Source organism: Triticum aestivum, chromosome 6D (genome assembly GCF_018294505.1).
Source record: "Triticum aestivum cultivar Chinese Spring chromosome 6D, IWGSC CS RefSeq v2.1, whole genome shotgun sequence".
NCBI lineage: Eukaryota > Viridiplantae > Streptophyta > Magnoliopsida > Poales > Poaceae > Triticum > Triticum aestivum.
In genome coordinates, this window is record NC_057811.1 from 18,150,610 (window position 1) to 18,175,145 (window position 24,536).

At 43.3% G+C, this 24,536-nt stretch overlaps 1 protein-coding gene and 1 non-coding gene across 2 annotated transcripts; one reads left to right on the forward strand and one right to left on the reverse strand.

Annotated features, from left to right (window-relative positions):
- Window positions 1-3,350: 3,350 nt before the first annotated feature.
- On the reverse strand, window positions 3,351-8,433 carry LOC123143144 (2-oxoisovalerate dehydrogenase subunit beta 1, mitochondrial). The gene is made up of 13 exons (XM_044561978.1): window positions 7,983-8,433; window positions 7,447-7,558; window positions 6,861-6,896; window positions 6,210-6,269; window positions 5,802-5,859; window positions 5,574-5,671; window positions 5,240-5,329; window positions 5,021-5,089; window positions 4,857-4,943; window positions 4,122-4,217; window positions 3,942-4,019; window positions 3,728-3,814; window positions 3,351-3,634 (listed from the first exon to the last, which is right to left on the reverse strand). The coding sequence occupies exons 1-13, from the start codon at window positions 8,195-8,197 to the stop codon at window positions 3,599-3,601; spliced, it is 1,122 nt and encodes a 373-aa protein (XP_044417913.1). The 5' UTR covers window positions 8,198-8,433; the 3' UTR covers window positions 3,351-3,598.
- A 4,314-nt stretch (window positions 8,434-12,747) lies between these two features.
- TRNAT-CGU (transfer RNA threonine (anticodon CGU)) lies at window positions 12,748-12,821 on the forward strand. Its single transcript has one exon. It is a non-coding gene; the product is annotated as a tRNA-Thr (tRNA).
- Window positions 12,822-24,536: the final 11,715 nt, after the last annotated feature.

Below are 24,536 nucleotides of genomic sequence, written 5' to 3' on the forward strand. Positions count from 1 at the left end.
TGGAGGAGGGGGCGCAGGGAGAGAGAGGGGAGAGAGAGAGGGGTGGGAGTGGGGTCGGGGAGAGAGAGGCATGGGGTGGGGCCGGGGAGAGAGAGACACGGGTGACGTTAGGCGTTCGTTAGGGTACCTCTTTGCCGTCTCCTAGCTGACGACAAAGAGGTGGGGTGGGCCATTACAGCTCTGGCCTAAAATAGACCCCACCTAACCTCTTTGTCGTCTGCTAGCTGACGACAAAGCTTCTTTGCCTTCAGCTAGCAGACGGCAAAGAACGGTCTGATGGCAAAGCTTCTATGCTGTCTGCTAGACAATGCTTCTATGCCGTTTGCTAGCAGACAACAAAGAACTGGCTGATGGCAAATATGATCTTTGCCATCAGCCAGTTCTTTGCCGTCTGTTTTTTGTAAGCAGACGGCAAAGACCTTCTTTACCGTCAGCTAGCAGACGACAAAGAACTAGCTGATGGCCCTTGATTCCCGTAGTGTGTATCTCGTTCTTAATTGGTAGTCATCACTTCCAACCAATCATCATTAAATCCAACATAAATTCCCCAAGGTACCCAATCAAATTTATCATAAGTATCAAGGTGAAGGGCTTGAGTAATTTCTGAATAAGGTACTCTCCTCCTAAGATTGTCACTATAAGATTGATAATCTCTAGATTCCAAGCTACGCAAAGCTTCTTTATCATGGAGTGTTTCTTCAATCGGAGGATGTTCAATATCTTTATTGTAGAAATCAAAAATCTCCCTAGCTTCTTGTATTATAAAATCAAATTCTCGCATAAGGATAATAGTTGCAATCTTTTTAGCCCTAGGATGATGGATATTGGGAAGTTCATAAAATATTTTTTGCAAAGCGGGGTGGATGTGCTCAAATTTTCTTTCTAATTTATCAATGGCATCCACATAGCAATTTGTATCAAGAAGGATAGATCTAGTGTTAATAGGCAAGGTTCCCGTACACTCGAAGAATTCTTGAATAATACTTTTCCCGATAATATCATCGTCTCCCACATGAAAAGTTTTTTCCTTATAATTAAGGGGGTTTTAGTTTCACGATATAGAGAACAAGAACCAAGTGTTTCCAGAAGATTTATGCTAGCAATATTCTCAAAATTTTCAACGATAACCTCCCCGGATTCGGACATGGTGGCAACAAACGGATCTAGCAAACGAAAAGACGAACGGAAGAAGGGCGAATAAAAAGGCAAATCTTTTTGTGTTTTTTTTAAATCGTTTTAGAAGTGGGGGAGAGGAAAATGAGAGGCAAATGGCGAATAATGTAATGTGCACACAGACTTACAAAAATCATTAGAACATTAGAACTACTAGCTATATTTGCACACAGACGCATAGTTTCATCATTGCAAACTCATCCGTTTCTAAAGTAGTAACACATAGCAAAAAAGATTGTAGGCAATCTATCTTTATTTATAAAACATTCATCCGGCGACCTGCCTCCCATACTACACATTATTTACATATACTATTAGCGTATCTTTTCTATCAACATTGAAATCTTTGGCATTTAATTCTTAATCAGATCCGTTGCAAAAAAGAATCTTAATAGGATGGTGATCCGTCGTCTCCATTGTGATGGTTGTCTGGTCCTTGGTGCGCTCCTGGGCTGCCTTGACAGTCACCATCGACATTGCAGCTCCGTCTGCCTACATGGACGGTCGGTGGGGGAGCTCCTGGAGGCGAATGTGCCAAAGCAGATCTTGGTGTATACTGTACAACGTGTGAAAGGAGCAAGCCCTGCATAAGGAACATGGTTCACCTTCAGTGTGGTTGCAGAATGAAGTCGATCCTACCCTCTTGCCTTTATGCGTTTTACAGTGTGAAAATCTGCAAGCAATTGGTTTTGGTGAAGACGATCCAAAGCAGTTGAACATTGCTGGCGGTATGCGCGTCCTTTCGCTTTTTGTGAAGAAGCACTGCTGTACTACTAATTAAAAAGTACATGGTGACAGTTACTTTTAACATTGCCAAGTACTCCCATCGGTGAAGAGCAAACAGATCAACTGGCATGATTTTAAATCGAGGGCGAAACAGCCGCGCCATCACTGAATAATATCTCCCGCACGATTCGCACGGTTCATGAAACCGTGGGAGATCGTGCCGTTCCTTCCTTATCCATCATGAAAATGTTTCCTGGCGCTAATTTACTCGTTGTCGACTGCTGAGTTATCTGCACTCTTGCCCTGATGAAATGCAATTAGTCCAATCATTACTATTAGCTACGAGCTCCTAATCATCTGCCCATTCTCAACGGGGCAGCCTGCCTGCTCAAGCACAGCCGAGAAGAAGGTGCCCCATTGATCCTCCAGTCCGTGCCGGCATCACCTCTAGGCCTGCTTGCGACGTCCCTTATCCTTGATGGTGAATGTATCCGTCCTCATCATATCATACATCAGCCACCAGCTTACTCGTGTGAGCTTGCTTTACATTGTGCAGTGATTTTGCATTCTGTGTTGTGCTTGTTTACATGTATGCTGGCATGATAAGCCGTGAAGAATGAGCAAGTGTGCACGTATTGATTTCCAGCAAAACATGTTGTAAATTACTATTCCCTCCGTCCGAAAATACTTGTCGGAGAAATGGATAAAAACGAATGTATCTAGAACTAAAATACATCTAGATACATCCATTCCTCCGACAAGTATTTCCGGACAGAGGGGGTATGAGTGTGTAAGTCTACTTACATATACTCCATCCGTTCCTAAATGCAAGTCTTTTTAGAGATTTAAATACAATCTACATACGAAAGTATATAAACATATTTTAGAGTGTAGGTTCACTGATTTTGCTCCGTATGTAGTCCTTTATTGCAATCTCTAAAAAGACTTATATTTAGGAACCGAGGAAATACATAGTAGCTATTGCTCTGGATTAGATTATGGTTTATAAATGAAAATGTTGAAAAAGGAAGCACATGAGAAACAGGCACTCTACTTACCAAGAATTGTTGGTAAGTGACTATCAAGCATTGGATTTGTTCCACCATTTTGGCTAGCAAGCCAGCAACAAATTATGTATGTATGTGAGTCATGCAATCTCAATTATCGACCAATTTGGATTTTTTGCTTTCATGACATTTACTATAAATAATTTATTAATAAAATGGGTGTGTGCATCATGATAATGCAAGCCTACCCCTCACTACATTACTAAGCTCTCTATAAATAGGGAGCCCAGAACCCTCTAGCTTTGTTTCCCCTTCTGGGCCCCGGTTGTCAGTAGGTGTAAATGGTGTGTGTTTTCCTGTTTCTGTGCATGTTTCATCGTATCCAGACTCCGTTTTCACCAAGTGAACCTTTTAGGCACACTTTGATTCGCAGGGGTTTCCTCATTTCCCTGTGGTAATGAAATTGTTTTAATGGAAGGTACCAATTTTCCTTTTACAATTACGACGGCTTTCTATAAAGGAATGCTTCATCAGCCTTTAACTTGTTTTTCTTCTCTCTTTCTATAAACTGGTCTCTGGATGCACATTTAGGCCACGGACCAGCAATATATAGTCACTTATACACATGCATACATAATGGTAGTTTCCACATACAGCAATATATACCAGCTTGCTGCTCTCCTGCACCAACCTCAGTAATTTACAGTTGCTTTAATAGCATCCAGGATCTGCAACAACCAACCAACACATCAGGGTCAGAGCAGTATGTATACCAATGCAGCCAAGCCAAAGATCAAATCATCATTGATCCCACTAAGTACCTTGTTCTTTGTGGGCATGTAGAATGGTTCATAAACAAGAGGGAAAGGGGTGTCGAGGCCGCAGACCCTCGCGACAGGCGCTTCTAACTGCAACACATATATTTGAGCGGTTTTGACAATGTCAGCTTCGGGATGATTATCTAAGTGACTGTTGCTCTTATGTGTTAAGGTTTTCCTTTGTTCTATTAAACAGCTTAAAGATTTAGTACCCTACCCTCTGGAAGCAGCGCTCAGCAATGGATGCGGCGATTTCCGCACCAAACCCTCCGGTTATCGGGGCCTCGTGACTAATCTGTGATGGTACTTCACTCATTGAAGATGATGATGGTAATGGGGCGTTCTAGGTAAATAAAATGACAATGGAGTAAAGAATAAGCCCAAAGAGGCAACATACAAGAAGCTTTCCGGTCTTGCTGACAGAGGCCTCAACAGTTTCCTTGTCCCATGGAATTAGTGTTCTTAGATCTATGAGCTCGCAAGAAATTCCAACCTGGAATCAATGTACTGATTGATAGTCAGACACAGTTTATGGAACACTGCGCAAGGTAATGAAGACATGGAGATGAATCAAGATGGTAACATCCAAGAAGCAACACCAAGACACACAAGTATAATTTGCAATGATTTGTCATTAAATGATGTGGATAGCCAGAACAACCATGGTATTATCGCTATGCCATGATGGTCAGCTGCAGTCACAATTGGGGTTCTATGGTGATCGGTGGTAATCCTTAAAAGTGAAATGCAACCAGTCTTCCTAGATCCAGATTAGCATGTGCATTCTGAAATGCAGAAGTGTTCGAGTGCTTTACCAACTGTCTGCTAATCATATACTCCTCCGTCCGAAAAAGCTTGTCCCAAGCTTGTCCCTCAAATGGATGTATCTAGCACTAACTTGATGCTAGATACATCCATTTGAGGGACAAACTTTTTCGGACGGAGGGAGTATATAATCAAGATCCAAGTGGCTCCAACTTATCTTGCAGTTGTTGAATCAGGGCAAATGGAATCAGAATGTTTAGTTAATTCTATTTCATCGACAATATACAAATATGTTAGTTTTGTTTTCTATAGTTTCGGCCATGGAAGCATTAACTGAATTTTGCATTTAAGAACTAAAATAACTGACCTTTGAAGCATCTTCGCACGCTTGTTCCAGCACTGCAAGTTGAGCTCCCCAACCAATAAGTGTTATATCACTTCCTTTGCGGATCACCTAAAGTATAAAAGTTGCATAAATATTTTTGGGTTCCCTCATCACCAAAACAATATGCAGGATGGAGATATACGCACTTCTGCCTGGGATAAAGGCAGCATATAGTCCCCCTCAGGAACTTCTTCAACAGACAAACGGTAAAGCCACTGTAAAGAAGAGAGGAAAGCTGCTTGTAAGAGCATTCCGCACTAATCAATTCAATATTGTACATCAGCTGTTCTCTTGCACTTATTCTACAACATGGATATATACGAATCTTAACCAACTGAGAAACTTCTTTCATATTTTTGCTCTACCTTTGGCTCGAAAAAGATGACTGGGTTTGGGTCACGAATGCTGGCCAGTAACAGTCCCTTGGCCTCACGTGGACTCCGAGGTATGACAACCTGAAATTGCATTTTTCTTAGTACTCAGGAAACAACAACAGAAATTTCTATATACAATTTTCAGAAATGTCATAGAGCATCAAGCAGGAGTACCAGAAAATGTTGCTTGATATTGTTATACTACCTAATTTTACAAATAAAATTTCTTAAGTCAACTAGGCCATGTGGTTTCCACTTGCATCCTAACTATTTACTGTAAATGGTTAGAATTATTGGACAGAGAACGTTAGATTTACAGACTAACCTTCAGGCCAGGAACATGGCAGAAAAAAGCCTCTGGTGACTGTGAATGGTAGTGACCACCATGTCCAACAGCACCATATGGAGATCGAATTGTTAAACCTAGAAATTAAGGGATGACAACTTCAGGATGTTTCGCCATTATAATAGCATGAAAATCAGTATGGGACATGGAAAGATCCATTTCAAAAGGGGAAACAGCTTTTTTTTCTGCAGGTAAAAAAATAGTTACCGCCACAGTTAAATTCATTTCCACTTCGGTATCTGAATTTGGCTGCTTCATTGACGATCTGCATCAGAAGTCGTATGAACAGGTTGGAACAAGACATTGATCAAACCTATATAAATTCAGTCAACTTGGCAATGGTCAAGAACTATAATAATTTTACAACTGAATGCAACACTATCAATGCAGAGTCCAGTGTTCAAGATAAACTATTACAAATGCTTGCAGCAGGAAGATTTTACTAAGAAAGAGAAGCTGCAATAATCTCTGGCAACAAGTAGGAAAGGTACTTCCTGCAACTGAGATACTCAGTAATATAATGCAGTCCATATAGCAACTATTTAAAAGTGTCTGCTGTCCATAAGGGAACAACTCTAGTAGGTAAAATAATTCTGAATGGAATCAGAAACATGCCTGATCAAATGCTGGAAAGATATAATCTGCAAACTGGATTTCGGCAATAGCTCTATTTCCCTGCAGGTTGAAGATAGGCAAATAATATGAGCCTTCCATTGCCAAGATGATAGAAGTGAATAGTGATTCACCGATTTGCAAATAGTTACTCCGTGATGCAAAGATTGTAAGGTTTCTTCTTTTTTTTCCGCAAATGGTGGATTGTAAGCTTTCTATTTCATATAAATATTTGATTGAAATTAATTATGTATGATAAATCACATATAACATATCCAGTCTCCCATTCAAAGGAATCTTTAGGCTCCACAGACTCAAGTGACATGAATCGTAATTTTTAGTAAGATGTATGTTTTGAAACTGTAGAACTTGTAAAAAACTATTATGAACAAATTACTAATGGTAAATCAAGGAACCTGTCCAGTCTCCACAGACTCAAATGAATGATGTATGACAAATCACATATAACATGTCCAGTCTCCCATTCAAAGGAATCTTTAGGCTCCACAAATTCAAGATCATAATTACTACTAAGATGCATGTTTTGAAACTGTTGAACTTGTAAAAACCTATCATGAACAAATTACTATTGGTAAATCAAGGAACCTGAAAAGTATTGTTACAAAGAAACATTCAATTTTCTCTTTGACTCACCATTGCTGCTAAGCCAATAGCAAATCCGGCAATACCCTGTTTGAGAAGAACTGGCCACTGGTCAGAACAGGGCATAAAGCATGCACAAGCACATTTAAAGCGTACTATTGCACTAGAATGCATCAAAACATGTCTGAATGTCAGGGGAAAAAATCCAAAAATAAATCATGACATAACGATACTACACATATATCATGACACACAATTTCAACTCCAATTATTGTCTACAGTTTCATAAACAAAACAAAAAAGATAAATCAGACTGTGAATAGTACAAAATTCAGATCTGGTCTATAGTTTTTGTTTTCAGAGTTGTGTGCTGGTTTTGGGTCTGAAAAAATAGGGTGATATAGTATATGCATGTAGTATAAATGTTGCTAATTACTTTTTATTTTTTTCCAGAACTCGTGTAATGCTGAATTAAGGACTTAGTGCACTGGTACACCTAAGCCATATGAACTTCAGTATAGTGAACTTAAATGTATGTCTGCAGTCAAGCATAGCAGACTGTAAACACTGATTTGTTCACATTTTACTGCAGCGTTGCCCTGAGCTTAATAAGCAGGTATGGCAAGTGAAGATGCACCTGTTCACACAATGGTGTATTGAATACTCTTTGTTTCCCAAATCGATCAGCTAGCCCTGTTGTGCAGCGAAAGACGCCGCCAAAACCCACATCCTCTCCAAAGACATAAGAGCTGTCAAAATGAAACCCATCTTCAGTTCACTGGAATGCAGCCAATAGTCCAAAACAAATAGAAATTCTTCGCCCTAGGACAGTCATTTTCCAAAAACGTATTACCGCACTTTAGATTACAATATTATTAACTGTCAAACAAACATCATCGCCGGTTAAGGGAGCAAACGAGCAAAAAAAAAACATATACATTACACACTTATCATTCATTTCCCTACAAATATATAGTCGAACTGAATGCAACAGCTATGTACTGGTAACTTGTATATTTATGTTTTCTTTAATTTTATCAAGAGCTTGTATTCTACTGGGAACACTAGTATACTGACATGGCGTACAGCAGAAACGTTGACAGCGGAACATATTATTACAGCAAAAAGGAATGTTAAATTATCAGATAATTTAGAACCGGCGGGGGGCCTCACCGCGGGTCGGTGTCGAGCGCGATGTGGAGCGCCTGGTTGACGGCGGTGAACAGGTTCACCGCCTTCCCCCCTCCCCCGTCTCCCCTCTCCGCCGCCCCCACCGGAGCAGCAGCGGCGGCGGCGGCGGCGCTGTCGGAGAAGCGTCTGCCGCCTCCAATCCCCGTCGCTCCGACCCTCCTCCTCCCCACCACCTCCCTCAAAGCTCTCGTGGCCATCGAAGCCTCACGAGGCGGAAGCGGGCTCTACGCCGCTCGGTGGCGGAGGGGAGCTCGTGGAGCAGCGCCGTGGGAGAACCGGCCGATCTGGGGAAGGGCAGGCCGGCAGCTGCTCGGCGCGCCGTCGCCGTCCGCAGGCGGTGGTTCTCGGCAGCTGCTGGGGAAGTGGAGGAGGATTGGGGATGAGCAGAGAGAACTCAGCGGGGAGGGGGGAGGGGGGAGTGAGGTGGGAGAGATTCAGACGTTTTTCATTCATCAGCAAGATAGGCACGCACTCGGCTTGCCACGGAGGCCACACATGCACGTGTTTGTGAGTAATTAACACGTGTTAATCATGATGGGGGAATATTTCCCCCTTATCTATCCAACATCGTCCCAACCGGATAGACTTTGATGGATTGCACGGGACCCATACCCTAGCCGCCGCCGCTGCCGCAGCAGCTTCCCTGCATGCCGGCGGGTCGGCCCCCTCCTCTCCACTATCCGGCAGAGCCGGTGGTTGGTAAGATGAGCGGGAACCCATCCATCTTGTTTTCTTTTTCTCAGGTTTTTGTTTCCCTGGCGGCATCGACGAGGTGGTGACGGTGATGACATGTTGTTAGGTCTCTCGATACCTCGGCGACGTCCGGTCCGGCGCTGACAAAGTGCCTATGCGGTTTCGTGTCCCAAGATATGTTGGTTCTCTTTAGATCTTGGCGGCCGTTGTGGCTTTCAAGGAGAGTTATTGGTTTAGCTATTGATGCGACGATTCCGGCATCTTGTACCATGTTGTTCTGTGGCATGATTCGGTTTCATGAACTCCCTGGACGGGCGATGATGGATTGCGTACCCGTACTAAGTGGGGCGACATGCTCCAACGATGATGCTTCAACGATTTCTGGATATCAGCTAAAAGGGTGGATGCCCTCGGGGTGTCTTTTCTCAAAGAAAAATTAGTTGCTTCCCGCAACCGTTGCACGACGGTTTTCTCTCTCGAACCGGCGCCCACGCAAACGTAATACAAGTTTCATTGTTGTTCATTGTCTCCTATTTTATTTTTCTCTCTCGGACGGCAGCTGCGCACAGGCTCCTGCAGCCGCGGCAGTGGCGCATATGCCACTCAAATTCTACCAGTTGGAGTGCCCAGAACACCTCCCGGAATTACTGTGCGAAAGTTTTGAAGTGAATTTCTGACGTGTCCAGATTCTGAGGTCAGTTCCCGAGCACACTCCGGCTGATACCAGTCATTGATGTCAAGTTAGAACACAGGCTGGAGGTGACACCGGATTCCGGGTCGGTTCCGAGGTCTCCGGATGCCAAAGCTACTTGCAGGGTGATTTTCGGTTGATATCAGGGGCTCTGTTAGTCAGATGAAGCCTACGCCGAGGTGGCACCGGATTCCGAATCTCCCACAAGATGGTCACAAAGCTTTCAAACAGTGTAAAGAAGCCTAAATGTGGATAAAAATAAAGTGACACATATATCTTCCAAAAGGATATATGGTGGAAATAGAAAATATTTAGAATGGCTATCTTGGTGGCGGGGATGTCTATAGGAATGTACCAAGATGAGTTCCATCGTAGATCCCACCATCATAGATCCCAGAAGAGACCCCTCTTAATAGTGCGACTTTTCTACGACTCAAATGAAACCGAAAAGCCTTCGAGTCTTCACAAAACTAACACATTTTCCTTTTTAAATTAGGCTACCATCCATCTCCCTAACCACCGAACAACCAACGTACTAAGATAAACTTGATAAACGACATTAGTCCTCACTAAGCCCATTGTCATCAACACCAGAATACCATTGGGGAAGAATGCACTTTCACCAGGCCACAATCAAAGTCGCTTAGGCCCTTGTTCCTACCATTAAATAGGGTCATCTGTCTGCTAAGGAGATCATCTACAGCAAGCTCCCTCCCTCCTTTGTTTTGGGGTTATAAAAAAGAATCCAATGGCATGAGAGAGAGAGAGAGAGAGAGAGAGATCACTGTAAAAAGGAACTAAAATTGCTCTCATGTGTCAACTTGTGGTTTCCCTCATCTCCCAGTTCCTGAGATCAAGAGAGAAAGGGTTAAGAGAAAGGATTAAGGCGCTCGCAACCAGGAGACCAGAAAAAGGAAGGTGTCGAAACCCACCCAAGACCGGGTATAAATACCCGTGCCAGGACCGGGAGGGTGCAACTTCTACTTCGACGACCAAGACGATGGAAGTGGAGCCATAGTTTAGGCCTTCATTAGATCCGATCTTAGACCACCGCCGAGATTGGCCACCAAATATTCCATCGCCTTAGTGAGTCGCCAGACCCCCATATTGTACTCACTGATATGTATAATTCCAGACAAGCAGGATGGCCCCAAATGTAAGTAATATCGTCTCCGTGTGTCCATTTGATAACTTGAGGTTATGTCCCACTGTCATAAACTCCTAGTACATTATTGTGTCGTTGTTTGGGTACTTTGCAAAACACCTTTGACAAGGATCAGAACTTGGAAATCATCTGGTGGAGGAGACTAGAATGTGGAGATAATCCCGAGGACGGAGCCAACAATAGTACACCAAAGGCGAAGAGGTGGTGTGGGAGATCGCCCAACAGAGTTTTAGTCAGAAATATACTTTACCTCACGCCATCACACAGTGTGAAGAGTCACATTGAGGTCTTATGGCGCAACGGCGATCTCATCACCCTCTTGTGGGTGTTGCTTCTGCACACTGACATCCCCTCTAGGCCTAGTCGTGACTACCCTCATCTTTGATGAATGTATGTCCTCATCCTTGACGAATGTATCCGGCCTCATCATCATCATTCCACTCCCACCTTCTATGTGAGAGCTTTCTTTACATGTGTGCACATACCGATTTACTACAAAAGGAAAAAAAATACCATTTGCTTAATTTTAATTACATATTTTATTTTGCAGCATCTTTCAGTTTTTGTTTTCATATTCTGTTTGGACACATACATCTGTCCTAGCTCGTGTATTCAGATAGATTACAAGCTTTGAGAAACATAGAGAAATAAATAAGGGCAATATACATGTTCACGTTGCTTACACATATTCTTTCAATTATGTGTTGTGGTGTGTGTTTTGTCAGCTATGGGCGGATTATTGTAATAATGATAACTATTACTTGGATTTCTACATAAATATTGATGATGGTTTATGTTAATACATTGCCTTTGTAAGGCCCCTTACACAACATATTTTATTAATCAATTGCTTGATTAAGGTAATAAGGTGATGCTTGCAGTTTTGTGATGTTTTTGTGTCCTTGTATATGGTTAGGAAATGGTTTTCCCCTTCTTTGTTACTGCGAACTGTAATTTTCCATGATCATTAGAACTTTAGAAGTTGCTATATGCAAACACAATCATTGCAAACTCATTCCTTTGTAAAGTTCTAACACAAATAGATAGCAAAAAGGATTGGATAATCTATAATGCACACTATGTGGCCATGCCTCCATTTGTTTCTTCTAAATGGCAAGCATCACAATTGTTGGATGTTTCCTTTCACTTTTCAAACTATTCTCCTCAAATACACGGTGACTTACTACTTATCGGAAGTCGCTGACTGATGGATGTCCTACCCTTTACCTACCACCATTCATCTTTACTCAATATATATTTATTTATGATTTATTAACGAAAGTTTCATCCGGTCACCTGCCTCCCATACTACACACTGTTTACATATATTCTGGTGTATCTTTCCCATCAACATGGAAATCTTGGGCATTTAATTCTCAAGACTCGCCCGTGATTGTTGTCTTGTCCTTGGCGCGCTCCTGCACTGCCCTGGCCGTTACTTTGGATATCAGGGCTCTTTTTGCCTACGTGGTGGTCGATCAGTCGTGGATCATATGGCTTAAGGGTATCTGTAATTGCAGAGATCGTTGCTACTTGTTTCAGGGATAGAGTAGGAATCGTGGGATTGTGCAGCTTTGTAGGATGCGAACAAAAATATGTAGCGCTTGTTAATTATCCTTATACTAGAAATTACGGTCGGTGTTCATTCATGTGATACAAGCTGATTGATCTTTATACATACTCCCTCTGTGTGACAGGTCAAAAAATATCTTATATTATGTCACGGAGGGAGTAGCATATAGCATTGTTGTGCACGATCAAGAGGATGAGAGTGGTATGGGCGTCGAGAACATGTCTGCAGCTAGCACGCTGCTCGCTTGCTGGTTAATGGTGTCTCCGTGTTCATGAACCACTTGAGCAGCACCTTTTTTTTTATTCAAACATTTGAATTTCATTTTGAGTGGATCAAAATAATGGACAGTCGTATTGTGGAACTTTACAAACTAAACTAAATCCATCTGCACGTTGTGAAGTGAAGAGAGCAACAAAAAATCTGCTCTAGCCTCACATGAGCAGTGTACTTTGATTGGTCACAACTCATAGAAAAAAAAATCGCCTTTATGTATTGTAACGTGCGTCTGCGTTTAGAATTTTTTGTGCACATGCTGTAACCTTTTCACATTAATTAATTCATGGGGGTCTCCATTGCTAAGAGATCTACTATTAATACGGCAACAAGATTTCCATCAGTCGCCAAAGCCTCCGTAGCATAGTGGTAGTGCGTTCCCTTCGTAAGGGAAAGGTCGTGAGTTCGATCCTCACTGTGGGGGCTTCTGTTTTATTTTCTTACCAGTCTATTTCCCTCTTCATGCAATATAAACTTAGATTTTTTGTTCATGTCACAACAGTTCCATTACTTCATGTGTTCTGGATGGACTCGTTGGATAAGCCGTTATTAACCTTTGTTGGCAAATTTGAGGACCACTTTTATTTGAAGTTCTGAACATAAATTCATTTTTTGCTCAAGGATACATCATGAAAGCATACAAGGGGTGGCAAGAGAGTCAGTACAACGCCGCAAGGGGCTACAGTAGCGATTCACTGGTTTGTATTTTGTTTGGAAGAAGGGGCGATGAGCCTTTGCGTGTAATTCACCGTCAGTAATCGTGCAGATCATGCAGTAGATTACACAAGGAAATCAAAGACGATGGTCCTTTCCAAGATGAACTAAAATCCAAAAGTATTTCTTTTGCCAGATCAGAGACGATGGCTCCTCCTTCGAAACCGCCTCCTTGTTTTCCCTTGTGTGAATCTCCTCAGCATTTCAATGGCCAGCATTGTGAACCTGCATTCGCACGGGCAGAAACAGATTACTTGTCAGTAATCTGGCCGACTATGTGTATCTAGGCTCATTTTTGTTCATCCTTGATTACTCTTTAAGTAGTACCACAAATATCAAAAAGAATTGTACGCTATGTGGCCATGCCTCCATTTTTTCCACTTAAATGGCAAGCATCACAATTGTGTTGGATGCTTCCTTTCACTTTACAGACTATCCCTCAAGTGATGACCTAAGCTTTATCAATCCGTGGGAGGTATAGGTTGAAGATGGTCTCTCTCAAGCAACCCTGCAACCAAATAACAAAGAGTCTCTTGTGTCCCCAACACACCCAATACAATGGTAAATTGTATAGGTGCACTAGTTCGGCGAAGAGATGGTGATACAAGTGCAATATGGATGGTAGATATAGGTTTTTGTAATCTGAAAAATATAAAAATAGCAAGGTAACTAATGATAAAAGTGAGCACAAACGGTATTGCAATGCGTTGAAACAAGGCCTAGGGTTCATACTTTCACTAGTGCAAGTTCTCTCAACAATAATAACATAATTTGATCATATAACTATCCCTCAACATGCAACAAAGAGTCACTCCAAAGTCACTAATAGCGGAGAACAAACGAAGAGAATATGGTAGGATACGAAACCACCTCAAAGTTATCCTTTTTGATCGATCTATTCAAGAGTCCGTAGTAAAATAACACAAAGCTATTCTTTTCGTTCAATCTATCCTAGAGTTCGTACTAGCATAACACCTTAAGACACAAATCAACCAAAACCCTAATGTCACCTAGATACTCCAATGTCACCTCAAGTATCCGTGGGTATGATTATACGATATGCATCACACAATCTCAGATTCATGTATTCAACCAACACAAAGAACTTCAAAGAGTGCCCCAAAGTTTCTACCGGAGAGTCAAGACGAAAACGTGTGCCAACCCCTATGCATAAGTTCAACTGAACCCGCAAGTTGATCACCAAAACATACATCAAATAGATCACGTGATACCACATTGTCACCACAGATAAGCACATGCAAGACATACATCAAGTGTTCTCAAATCCTTAAAGACTCATTTCAAAGGGAAAACTCAATCCATTACAAGAGAGTATAGGGGGAGAAACATCATAAGATCCAACTATAATAGCAAAGCTCGCGATACATCAAGATCGTACCACCTCAAGAACACGAGAGAGAGAGAGATCAAACACATAGCTACTGGTACATACCCTCAGCCCAGGGTGAACTACTCCCTCCTCGTCATGGAGAGCGTCGGGATGATGAAGATGGCCACCGGTGAGGGTTCCCCCCTCCGGCAGGGTGCCGAAACAGGGTCCTGATTGGTTTTTGGTGGCTACGGAGGCTTGCGGCGGCGGAACTCCCGATCTAGGTTATGTTCTGGGGGTTTCTGTATATATAAGAGGTTTTGGCGTCGGGAACAAGTCAGGGGGGTCTCCGGGCTGTCCACGAGGTAGGGAGGCATGCCCAGGGGGGGTGGGCGCGCCCCCAACCTCGTGGGCAGCCCGGGACTCTTCTGGCCCAACTCTTTTATTCCATGGCCTTCTTCTGGTTCAAAAATAAGTTCCGTGAAGTTTCAGGTCAATTGGACTCCGTTTGGTTTTCCTTTTCTGCGATACTCAAAAACAAGGAAAAAAACAGAAACTGGCACTAGGCTTTAGGTTAATAGGTTAGTCCCAAAAATCATATAAAATAGCATATAAATGCATATAAAACATCCAAGGTTGATGATATAATAGCATGGAACAATCAAACATTATTGATACGTTGGAGACGTATCAAATAACACATTCTACCTAGGACCTACTTCTCTCTCATAGGACCTACTACCCTCTCTTAGGTAAAATAGCATAAAACAAGATAGGCCCTGACTCTCCATTATGGAGAATGGAGATTATCCTGTCTCCAATTCTTGCGCTTCGCACGATGTTGCTTCCAAGTAGCTCCCTACGATTGACCATACATTTTTTCCAATCTTTGATTGTCATGTCTTCATCGGTTTTAGAAATCCGGTATGAACAGCAGTGATGCGTAGGATGACCCGGCCGTAAGTTCATAACATCAAGGCGACCATTCGGAAACAACAGATGAGGCGCACAATCCTTCGATTTTTTGTTAAAAAACATAGTAATAACTTCGTAGTTAGCAATGTAGTTGAGTTTTAGAAGAATTTATGCAAAAGATGCACGGATGTCGTAATAGTAAAAAAATCTTACCATGACATCTCCATGGATGTTACCGTAGTTCAACACGTGCACTAGTGGCACGTATTGACCATAAGGTGGAGGAGTTTGATAATAGATATTGTAATTCTTAAGATCAGTAATAAATGAGATCAGATGATTTTTCTCCTGATAAGTTAATTCTGAGCCATCAGTGTAGTAGGTTCTGTCTACCATCTTCCGCATATTATTTGAAGAATGAAAATAAGCTATCAATGGAAATAAGTTGTCAACTATTTTAAAATAAAAAATATAAATTACTTAATAACTATGTTGACAAACTCACATAGCGATAGAATAGGAAGCGTATCAACAAGGACCCAAATGTCCATATTGTCTTGGGCGATGTCAGGATCACCAAGATCCATGGTGACAAGCATACCCTCATGAAAATCATACATCTTGCAAAGTGCTTCCCAAGTCGGGCAACCAAAATGGGATACGCTCCCAGAATTGTGTAGATTTACATCAAAATCAATACCATGATGGGTCCTTAGGTGAATTATCTTTGTTTCCATACTTCCATGATCTTCAAAATCCATCCTCTCCAAGACATAGCGTCTTGCATGGCATGGGATAAGCTAGTCGAATTGTAAAATACGAAAATTACACGTTGAAGTAGCAGAAGTCGTGCTTAATTACGAAAAAAACACATGTCGTCGTTGCGTACCGTTTCAACATCGAATGTCTCTGATGACCCACAAGTATAGGGCATCAATTGTAGCTCTTTTCGATAAGTAAGAGTGTCGATCCAACAAGGAGTAGAAGGAAATGACAAGTAGTTTTCAGTAAGGTAATGTCTGCAAGTGCTAAAATTGTAAGTAGCGGAGTAGTTTGATAGCAAGATAATTTGTAATGAGCAAGTTATGGTAGTAGTAACAAAAGTGCAGCAAGGTAGCCCAATCCTTTTGAGGCAAAGGACAGGCCAAAACGGTCTCTTATGATAAGCAAAGTGTTCTTGAGGGTACACGGGAATTTCATCTAGTTACTTTCATCATGTTGATTTGATTTGTGTTCGCTACTTTGATAATTTGATATGGGGCCAATAGCTCCTGTGCGACGTTTTTCATGCGAATTGGAAGGAGTGCGACGTTGTTGGAATGAATGGCTGTGATGCGATGTTTTAGAAGCAAACAATAGCTCCAATGCGACATGGCTCTGTTTAACCATGAAATGAAAAACACGAGGGGTTAGCGATTCGAGTTATGACACGCGGGCCCTAGCAGTTACTCGCATGCGGGTGGGACCCACAACTTATCCACGCAAGCATGCCCGTGCTCATCAGCGTGCCCCGACCCGAGCCAGCCACGAGCCCGAGCCAGCCCACCCCCTGCCCTCCATTGCTTGCCCTGCCCCTTTCCTTTCCCACCTTCTTCTTCCTCTGCTCCGGAAACGAAGCGCGCCACCGGCGAGTGATGTCTAGCTCGACTTCGGCCTCCCGCCAATCATGGACGCAGTACGGTCCACTACCGTTGACAAGATGCCCCGATTGCCCGCGCATGGAGCCTCTGAAGCGTTTGACTTGTGTGAGGGAAGAAAATGGCAACCGTGGGCGCGATTTTGTGAAATGCTTGAGCAAGCCACAGCCGGGGCAGGTTAGATCCGTGTTCTTGACCAATCCTATGGTCTAATTTCTCCCGATTTCTTTCTTTTTTCCTCGAATTAGGGCGGTGGATCTGGGTGGTGAATCTAGGATTCATGCGCCGCCGGCCCCCTGTTTTTCAGGTTCTGAAGAAATGTGGGCATTTTGAGTGGCTCGATGACTATGTTGAAAGGTTGAAATTGGAGGGATCAACCGGAACCTAAGAGCTCAATTTTGGGGGGCGGCTTGTCGTGGAATAAGCCCCCAATTTGGCGGACAGAGCCGATCCGATGATGCACAGTGCAGAACTGAAGTGTGAATTGAAGAAAATTGGCAAGCAACTAAAGCATCTGATCGATTTGAAGCAGCAAGCAAATATGATGGCTGGAGCATTTTAATGTTGTGTCATTGCTATGGGTTTATTTTACTTGATGTTCATCAATCGCTAGAATTTGTTAGAGTTTCAGTTAGTGTGTCAACTAGTTTCAGGGGTGCCCAGTAGTTTGAGTTAGCGAGGGATCATTCGTTAGATAAATTTGAATTAGTGTGAAGCAAAACTTGCTTGAATTATTGTAATGATATTCTTAGGGGCCCTATTCAGTGTTCATGCTCTGTTTCCTCTGTTTTTGTTCTTCAGTTAACAGAGTACAACCCAAATTCAGTTTCTAGTAAAAAAACAAAACTGGGCTGCCGAATAGATGTTGGGCCCTGAGAAAATGGGCCCTGAGAAAATGACCATGCCCAAGACCAGCCCACCCGCGTAGGGGCACCAGCCCACCTCTAACTTCGGCAAATAAAATGGGGCCCAATAAAATGTTACTTGTTTTTATTTTGGCCTTTTTCTTGCACTAAATTTTGTGATGGATCATTTTTTGATGCACTAAAACTAAATGTTAATTGTTTTTATGCATGTCTACGGTTCCATGAACTAAATGAGTTGCATGCTTGCATGAAGTGCCCGAAGTAAATTAGTTTGCATTTCCTAGTTGCACCCATGTCCATAGTGGGTTTGCATGGGGCTCCTAGTTGCATGTCCATGGTTTGGCCAATATTTTGAAGATGGTGTGTGTGGTGATTGGGGTGTAGCAACCCGGGCCCGTAGCAACCCATAGCAATACACGAATAATAAGCAAGAACAACCCATAGCAATCCACAAATAATAGCACGAAACACACAATACATATAGTAGCATAACGATTATATAGAAGCATAACGATTGCAACCCATAGTTCCACGATAGCCTTACAACTCCATGATAGCCTTACAACTTAAAGTACTAATAAAAATTAATAATAGTAGCATAACGATTACAACTTAAAAAACTAATATGATAGATCTATAGCAAGCTAGATAGATCGGGGGGCACCAAACGCGGGTTCTTCTTCGGGTTCTTCTTCTCCTCCTCCTCCAGGCCACCTCGCTCCTCCGGGCGCCGCCCTTCACTCCTCCCCGTTGTTGATGGGGTACAGGAGCGTGTGCATAACGCTGTTGTTGGGGAAGATGCCGTTGAAGTCGGTGAAGATATTGTAGGTTGTGAAAGCTATCAACTCACAACCAACCCAATACGCTTGCCCGAGGAGATGGAAAGCATCGAAAGGGTTAGTGAACGTGGCGAGGAGCCCAACCACAACGCCGTTGTGGTTGACCTCCTCAAGATGGTACATCCGAGGAGAGCCGCGGGGGAGGTGGCGGAAGCCGGCCGCAAGGAAGAACTCCGTTAACTCCCTTGCGCCCCTCCACCTCGAGATCGCCCAAACCCTAAGGGTTCTCTTTACATACACTCCGGCCGGGTAGAGCCTTTCCGGCACGGTTGGGGGGAAGCGGTAGGTGGGGGCGTTGTACTGCATGGTGGCGGGGTGGCTCGAGGGCTTGATCGGGTTTGATGGAGAAGAAGGAAGAAGGAGGGCAGAGGAGGCAGAGGATGGGGTGTGGATGAGGAGGGAGAGGAAGACGATAGTGCCCGGCTTAAATAGCCCAAGTGCGACGTGGTTTCACCTCGTAGAATTAATGGGCAGGCGGCGTTTGGTGGCGCCCCATGAAAGTGTGTACACGAGCGTGGGAAACGGGCTGCGATCCTTCTGTGCCACCGGTCGCGGGTCAAGGGGGACGGGCTCACGCACACGTCTGTGCTGTCGTGGGTCAAGGGGACACGCCTGCCCCGGGTTCTCTGCGTGTGCCGCCCGTGCATTCATGCCATAGCCCATTAATTTGCCCATCTTCCTAGGGCCTGGCTAGAGGGCAACGTTCGGTCGATGGGAGACGTGACAATAATGGATGCCTTCATTTGCCCATCTTGTAATGGGCAGCACGCCATTTGAACTGCATCGATACCCACATCGATACCCCATGCCAGTATTGCGTCCTCAAAGAGGAGCACGCCATGTACAGCACGCCATGCAGCGTTGGCTTTTTGGTTGTCTTCATCGGGCTGCTGCATTGTGGCCGGGTGCATGCTTTGATGCAACGCTGCATCGGTTCTAATGGTAGGCATGCGATAGCTTACTGCGTTGATAGGGGTAGCGGAGCAGGGCTACGTCGAGGGCATGCATGCAACGCACGGGCGCAGTTCTGCAGGTGGGCATGCATGCTGCGGGTAGTCACGAGCACACATGCAACGATGGAACGCGCACTGCGTAGGCTTGGTCCATGCACCGCGTCAACTCTTGCCGTTGGATTCAAATGAATGGTCCTGATGCCCCAATGAGAGAGGCTGGTCCAAACCCCACCGATTCAACCAATCAGCGCGTCTCATGCGGATCGATGCACACTGATTCAACCAATCAACGCATCTCATGCGGATCGATGCACACTGTAGCTAACCCTAGCGCCTGATCTCAACCGTCCACGCACAACAATCGACGACCCGGTAGTGTGCGGGGTTTTGAGGGGTTTTGAGAGGGGTTTTGAGGGGTTTTTACTGATTAGGGTTGAGCATAACTAATTCAAAAAAAATCAAAAAAATATAAAACTTGCGCACATAGTCTTATTATGTCGTATAGTAACGAGAAAAAAAATATAAATATGGTTTACATACATTTTTACGAAAAATCCTTCACAAAATTTTCAGTCCTCGAACAATGTAGTATGGAGTTCAAGGGAGAGAGTAGTGGGCACCCGAGAGTAGGTGGGGTTTTGAAAATGAAAAGTGTGAAAACCTCACCAAAACTTCATTTTGGATTGCCTAAGAAAGATCTTAACTTACTTTTCTCATTTTCATGTTTTAAACTTGTTTTATATATAATTTTCTATTAAACCTTGTTTTTTCAAAAAGAAAAGAAAATAATAGAAAATTAATTCAATAAATAGTGAGACTTTAGATTTACACTATATAGGTAGAATAGATGTGTAGAAATTTTTTTTGGCTGGTTTAGACAAGGTGCCAAAAAAACTTGCTTAAATATGAGGCCGTTTACCCTACCTTTGAAGGTCATTTGAGACACACTTTTCATGACTATGAGTTCAAGTTACCAAAAGGGCTCGGAATGATGAGCAAGCAAACATATTTCAGTTGAGCTACTTTAGATAGCATTAAAACATCAATACCCCATCCCTAATTCAAATTTGAATTTAAATTTGAATTTTATTTGGCTGGTTTAGACAAGTTACCAACAAACAAGTTCGAATAGTGACTACCAGTACGCACCAAGTTAAAAATATTATTACATGCCCCAAATTTTCAAACTGTTCTCTGTGCTATCTCTTCCTACCACGTCGTGTGCCCTTCTTCGCCTTAGCACTTCTTGTTTTTGGTTCTACTACACACACAAGTTCACTGATCATCTTGGTTTTCTTCACTGGTCTTTTCAACACCTCGCCAACACCCTCGTGATCAGTGTCTTCAGTCTCAATGTTGACAGCAGTTTCAGTTTCTTTGGTGTGTACCTCAACATTGGTTTCTTCAGTCTGAACCTCGACACGCACAGGTTCAGTTTCAACCTCGAGAGCAGTTTCTCCAGTCTGAATGTTGACTGCAATTTCAGTTTCTTCGGTGTGCACCTCCACATCAGTTTCTTCAGTCTGAATGTTGACTGCAGCAGGATTTTCTTCAGTCTGCTCAGGCTCAGGCACACTTCTCTTCTTTCTACCGCCATTGACTCATTCTTTTTTTGTTGGCCAACTCTGTTCAACAACAAGGGGCTGACTTGCTCGCTTCCTCCTGGCCATTGGGAAAATGTTATAGATATAGTAATTGGAAAAAAGCACCAAATCAAAACACAGACAAATAAACAAGAACATACTTTGGCTTATCAGAGTGTAACGGTATTTGACAGATCCCACTCTGTGCCCAAGTTCCTGGCACAACTTGCATCTATTTTTGTTACCTTTTTGGGCCCTTTTTGGCTTTCCATCTTTCTTTCCCTTCTTACTACTCCCACCTTTCTCAAACCATGCCTTGAATCTACTCTGTTTAGGCCTGCCAGCCTTTCTTTTCGTCAAGGGAGGACACATGGAAAATTCAATGTCCACTTCAGGCCACTGAGACTGATCTGTAAGTGCTGGAATTGGAGTAGCATATGCAGCTTTGAATCTTGCTACCGAATAATATTCATGCAAATATGGGTGCATGTTTATCTTCGGTTGGGATGCTAAGAAAGGAATGGCATGCTCACATGGTTTACCAGTGTGTTGCCACTCGAGGCAAGTGCAATCATGCAATTCAGTGTTAACAACATGTCTCCTTCCAGTTTTGTTATCTCTAACTTCAGCACCCCAAGGTGAAGATTTTTCAACAAACAAATGTGAAAGACATCTGCTCCTATTGACCACCTATTGTACCACTGCTAGAAGCTTATCACCTTGCACACAATCACCTGTCCTTCTTCTCAATTCCCACAATCGCATGAGCATGATTCTGATTTGGTCAACCATGTCATGCACAGGCAAATCTTTAACTCCTTCACCTTGTTGTTGAAACTCTCTGCCAAATTGTTGTTGATGTGGTCACACTTGATGACAGTGTTGAATGCTGACCTGTACCATAACAAAGAATGGTAGGTGTTCAGCCATGGACCAAACTCATCACATGCTGCCATTATCTTATCAAGATGATATTTGTGTGTCTGTCTAGTGTAAGATCTTGCTGCTGGCCACATGCGCCCAAATTCTGCTCCTCTAAATTTTTTGATCAAATTCATCCACAAATGACCGAAGGACTCCCTCTGCTCAGCATGTGGGAAAACATTTTTCACTAGATTTTCAAGCCCCTTACATGCATCTGTGTGTATAGCCAAAGGTGACACTGGCCCTAGGCATCTTTTCAACTGGATCATGAACCATGTCCATGAAGCCTCTGTTTCTGACTGAAACAAGCCAACAGCAATAGGAAACATCCAGTTGTGTCCATCTAGAGCATTGCATGCTGCCAACTGACCATTCCACTTGCCTGTAAAAAATGATGAGTCTATGCTCAAATATGGACGGCACCCTGCTTTGAACCCATCGATGCAAGGCTTCAAAGCCATAAAAAACTTGGAGAACTTGACTTCACCTTCGGCTGATACCTCTGTATCTATCTCCACAACACTGCCAGGTGACCTCTTTTCCACCTCTGCTTTCAAGTTGTAAAGCATCCTAAATGTATTTGCCCAATCACCATATAAATTTTTCATTGCCCTTTGTTTTGCCTTCCACACTGTGGTATATTTAATGGGGTACATCTTTTCCAAGTCTACTTTGAGTTTCTTGGCAGTAGTGTTTGGTGTTTTGGCTAAAATTGGGGTGATCTTTTCTGCAACCCAAAGTTGTGATGTCATGGTTGATACTCTCTGTGAACTTGTAATACAAGTATGTTGATTGGGGATTTGGTTAACCCTGACAGTACTTCCATCAGGTTGCAGTCTAGCAGATATGTACCACTTGCAAGGCTTCACACTACCATCAAATCCTCTGCACCTCGCATAAAACTTCTTTCTATCAGTCCAAACAGTCTTGGCATCAAACTCATGTTTCACTGCATAAGTCTTGAAACACATCCTAAACTCCTTCATGCTTGGGAACAACTTGCCTACTTCAATGACAGGGTTTTCTTTGTCATACACATGCACCAGCTCATCATCATGTGCATCATCTACTTCATCTGCAGCTTGTTCCATCAACTGTCCATCTACTTCTTCATCAGCATTAGCAGGCAAACTAGATTCGCCCCTCTCCTGCTTATCTCTGTCATCGACTGGAATGCCAAAAAGTTTGGCCATCTAAATGTCAGGCATTGGTGCAATGAACAAATCAGTAGGCTCATCTAATTCAACTACATTCCAATCAACAGTTGCTGCAGTTTCAGTTTCAGTTCCAGTCACATGTCCCTCTTCGGCTATTACTGTAAGTTCAGTACACATGGGAATCAATGGCCTCTGTGTAGCCCAATCATCATCTACCATCTGCGCAGCCAATTGTGATGGCACATATCCAACCTTCGAAAAAATGTTCAGATCAACGAGCTCAGCAAAAAAATTTAGCCCGTTTGCTTGTCCATCCGTTTTGCCGATCGATTTCTTCAACAATCTGTTCACCATCTTATATTCTCACATACTCTCCTTTCCAATCATCAAACCGCAACAGTGATACTTCTTGCTCTAGACCCAAACAATATTCTCCCCAGTTTTTTCCACCCATTTCTTCACCGCAGTCTCTCCCATGTTCTGTAGAATTTGTGGATCAATCTCTGTAAACTCAACCTCCCATTTAACAATTGTGTCTGTCTCAATGTTCTGTATGCTACCATCAACTAATTTTGCCTTTGATGGAAAGAAATTGACTGTCAATTCGAAGGTCCGAGTGGCAGCATCCCCTCTGTCAGTGGCGGACAGTGTGAGCCCGTGAGAAAGAGCAGACGAGGCCCTAATTGCATGCAAAATTGGACCAGAGAGAGGCACATTACCTATTCGAAGTAGAATCTGGCGGCTCCATCTCAGTATGCCCACGGGCTCCCATCACAACCTATCGATTCAACAAGCGAAAACAGAGGAAACGAGCTGAGATCTACAGGCCCGAGAGAGGAACGGGAGGGCGACTAGGGTTCGAATTCACTCACCATTTTCTGAGGACGAAGGCTCCGCCGCCGTTGAGAATGAGAGCTCCGCCGCCGCCATCGAGAACGCAAGATCCGCCGCCACCGGAGAAGAAGGGGGGGCAGAGTGGCGGGCCCGGCACGGTCAGGAGGCAGGGCACGGTCAGCTGTTTTGAGGAACAATTAAGTTGGACCCACATGTCCTAACCTAAACGGGCGGGCTTGGTTGACGACCAATTTAACCACATTTAACACCCCATGTGGCCCTGGGCTATTTACACGCTCAAATGTGTCGCATCACAGCCATTCTTTCCAACAACGCCGCACTCCTTCCAATTCACATGAAAAACGTCGCACAGGAGCTATTGGCCCTTT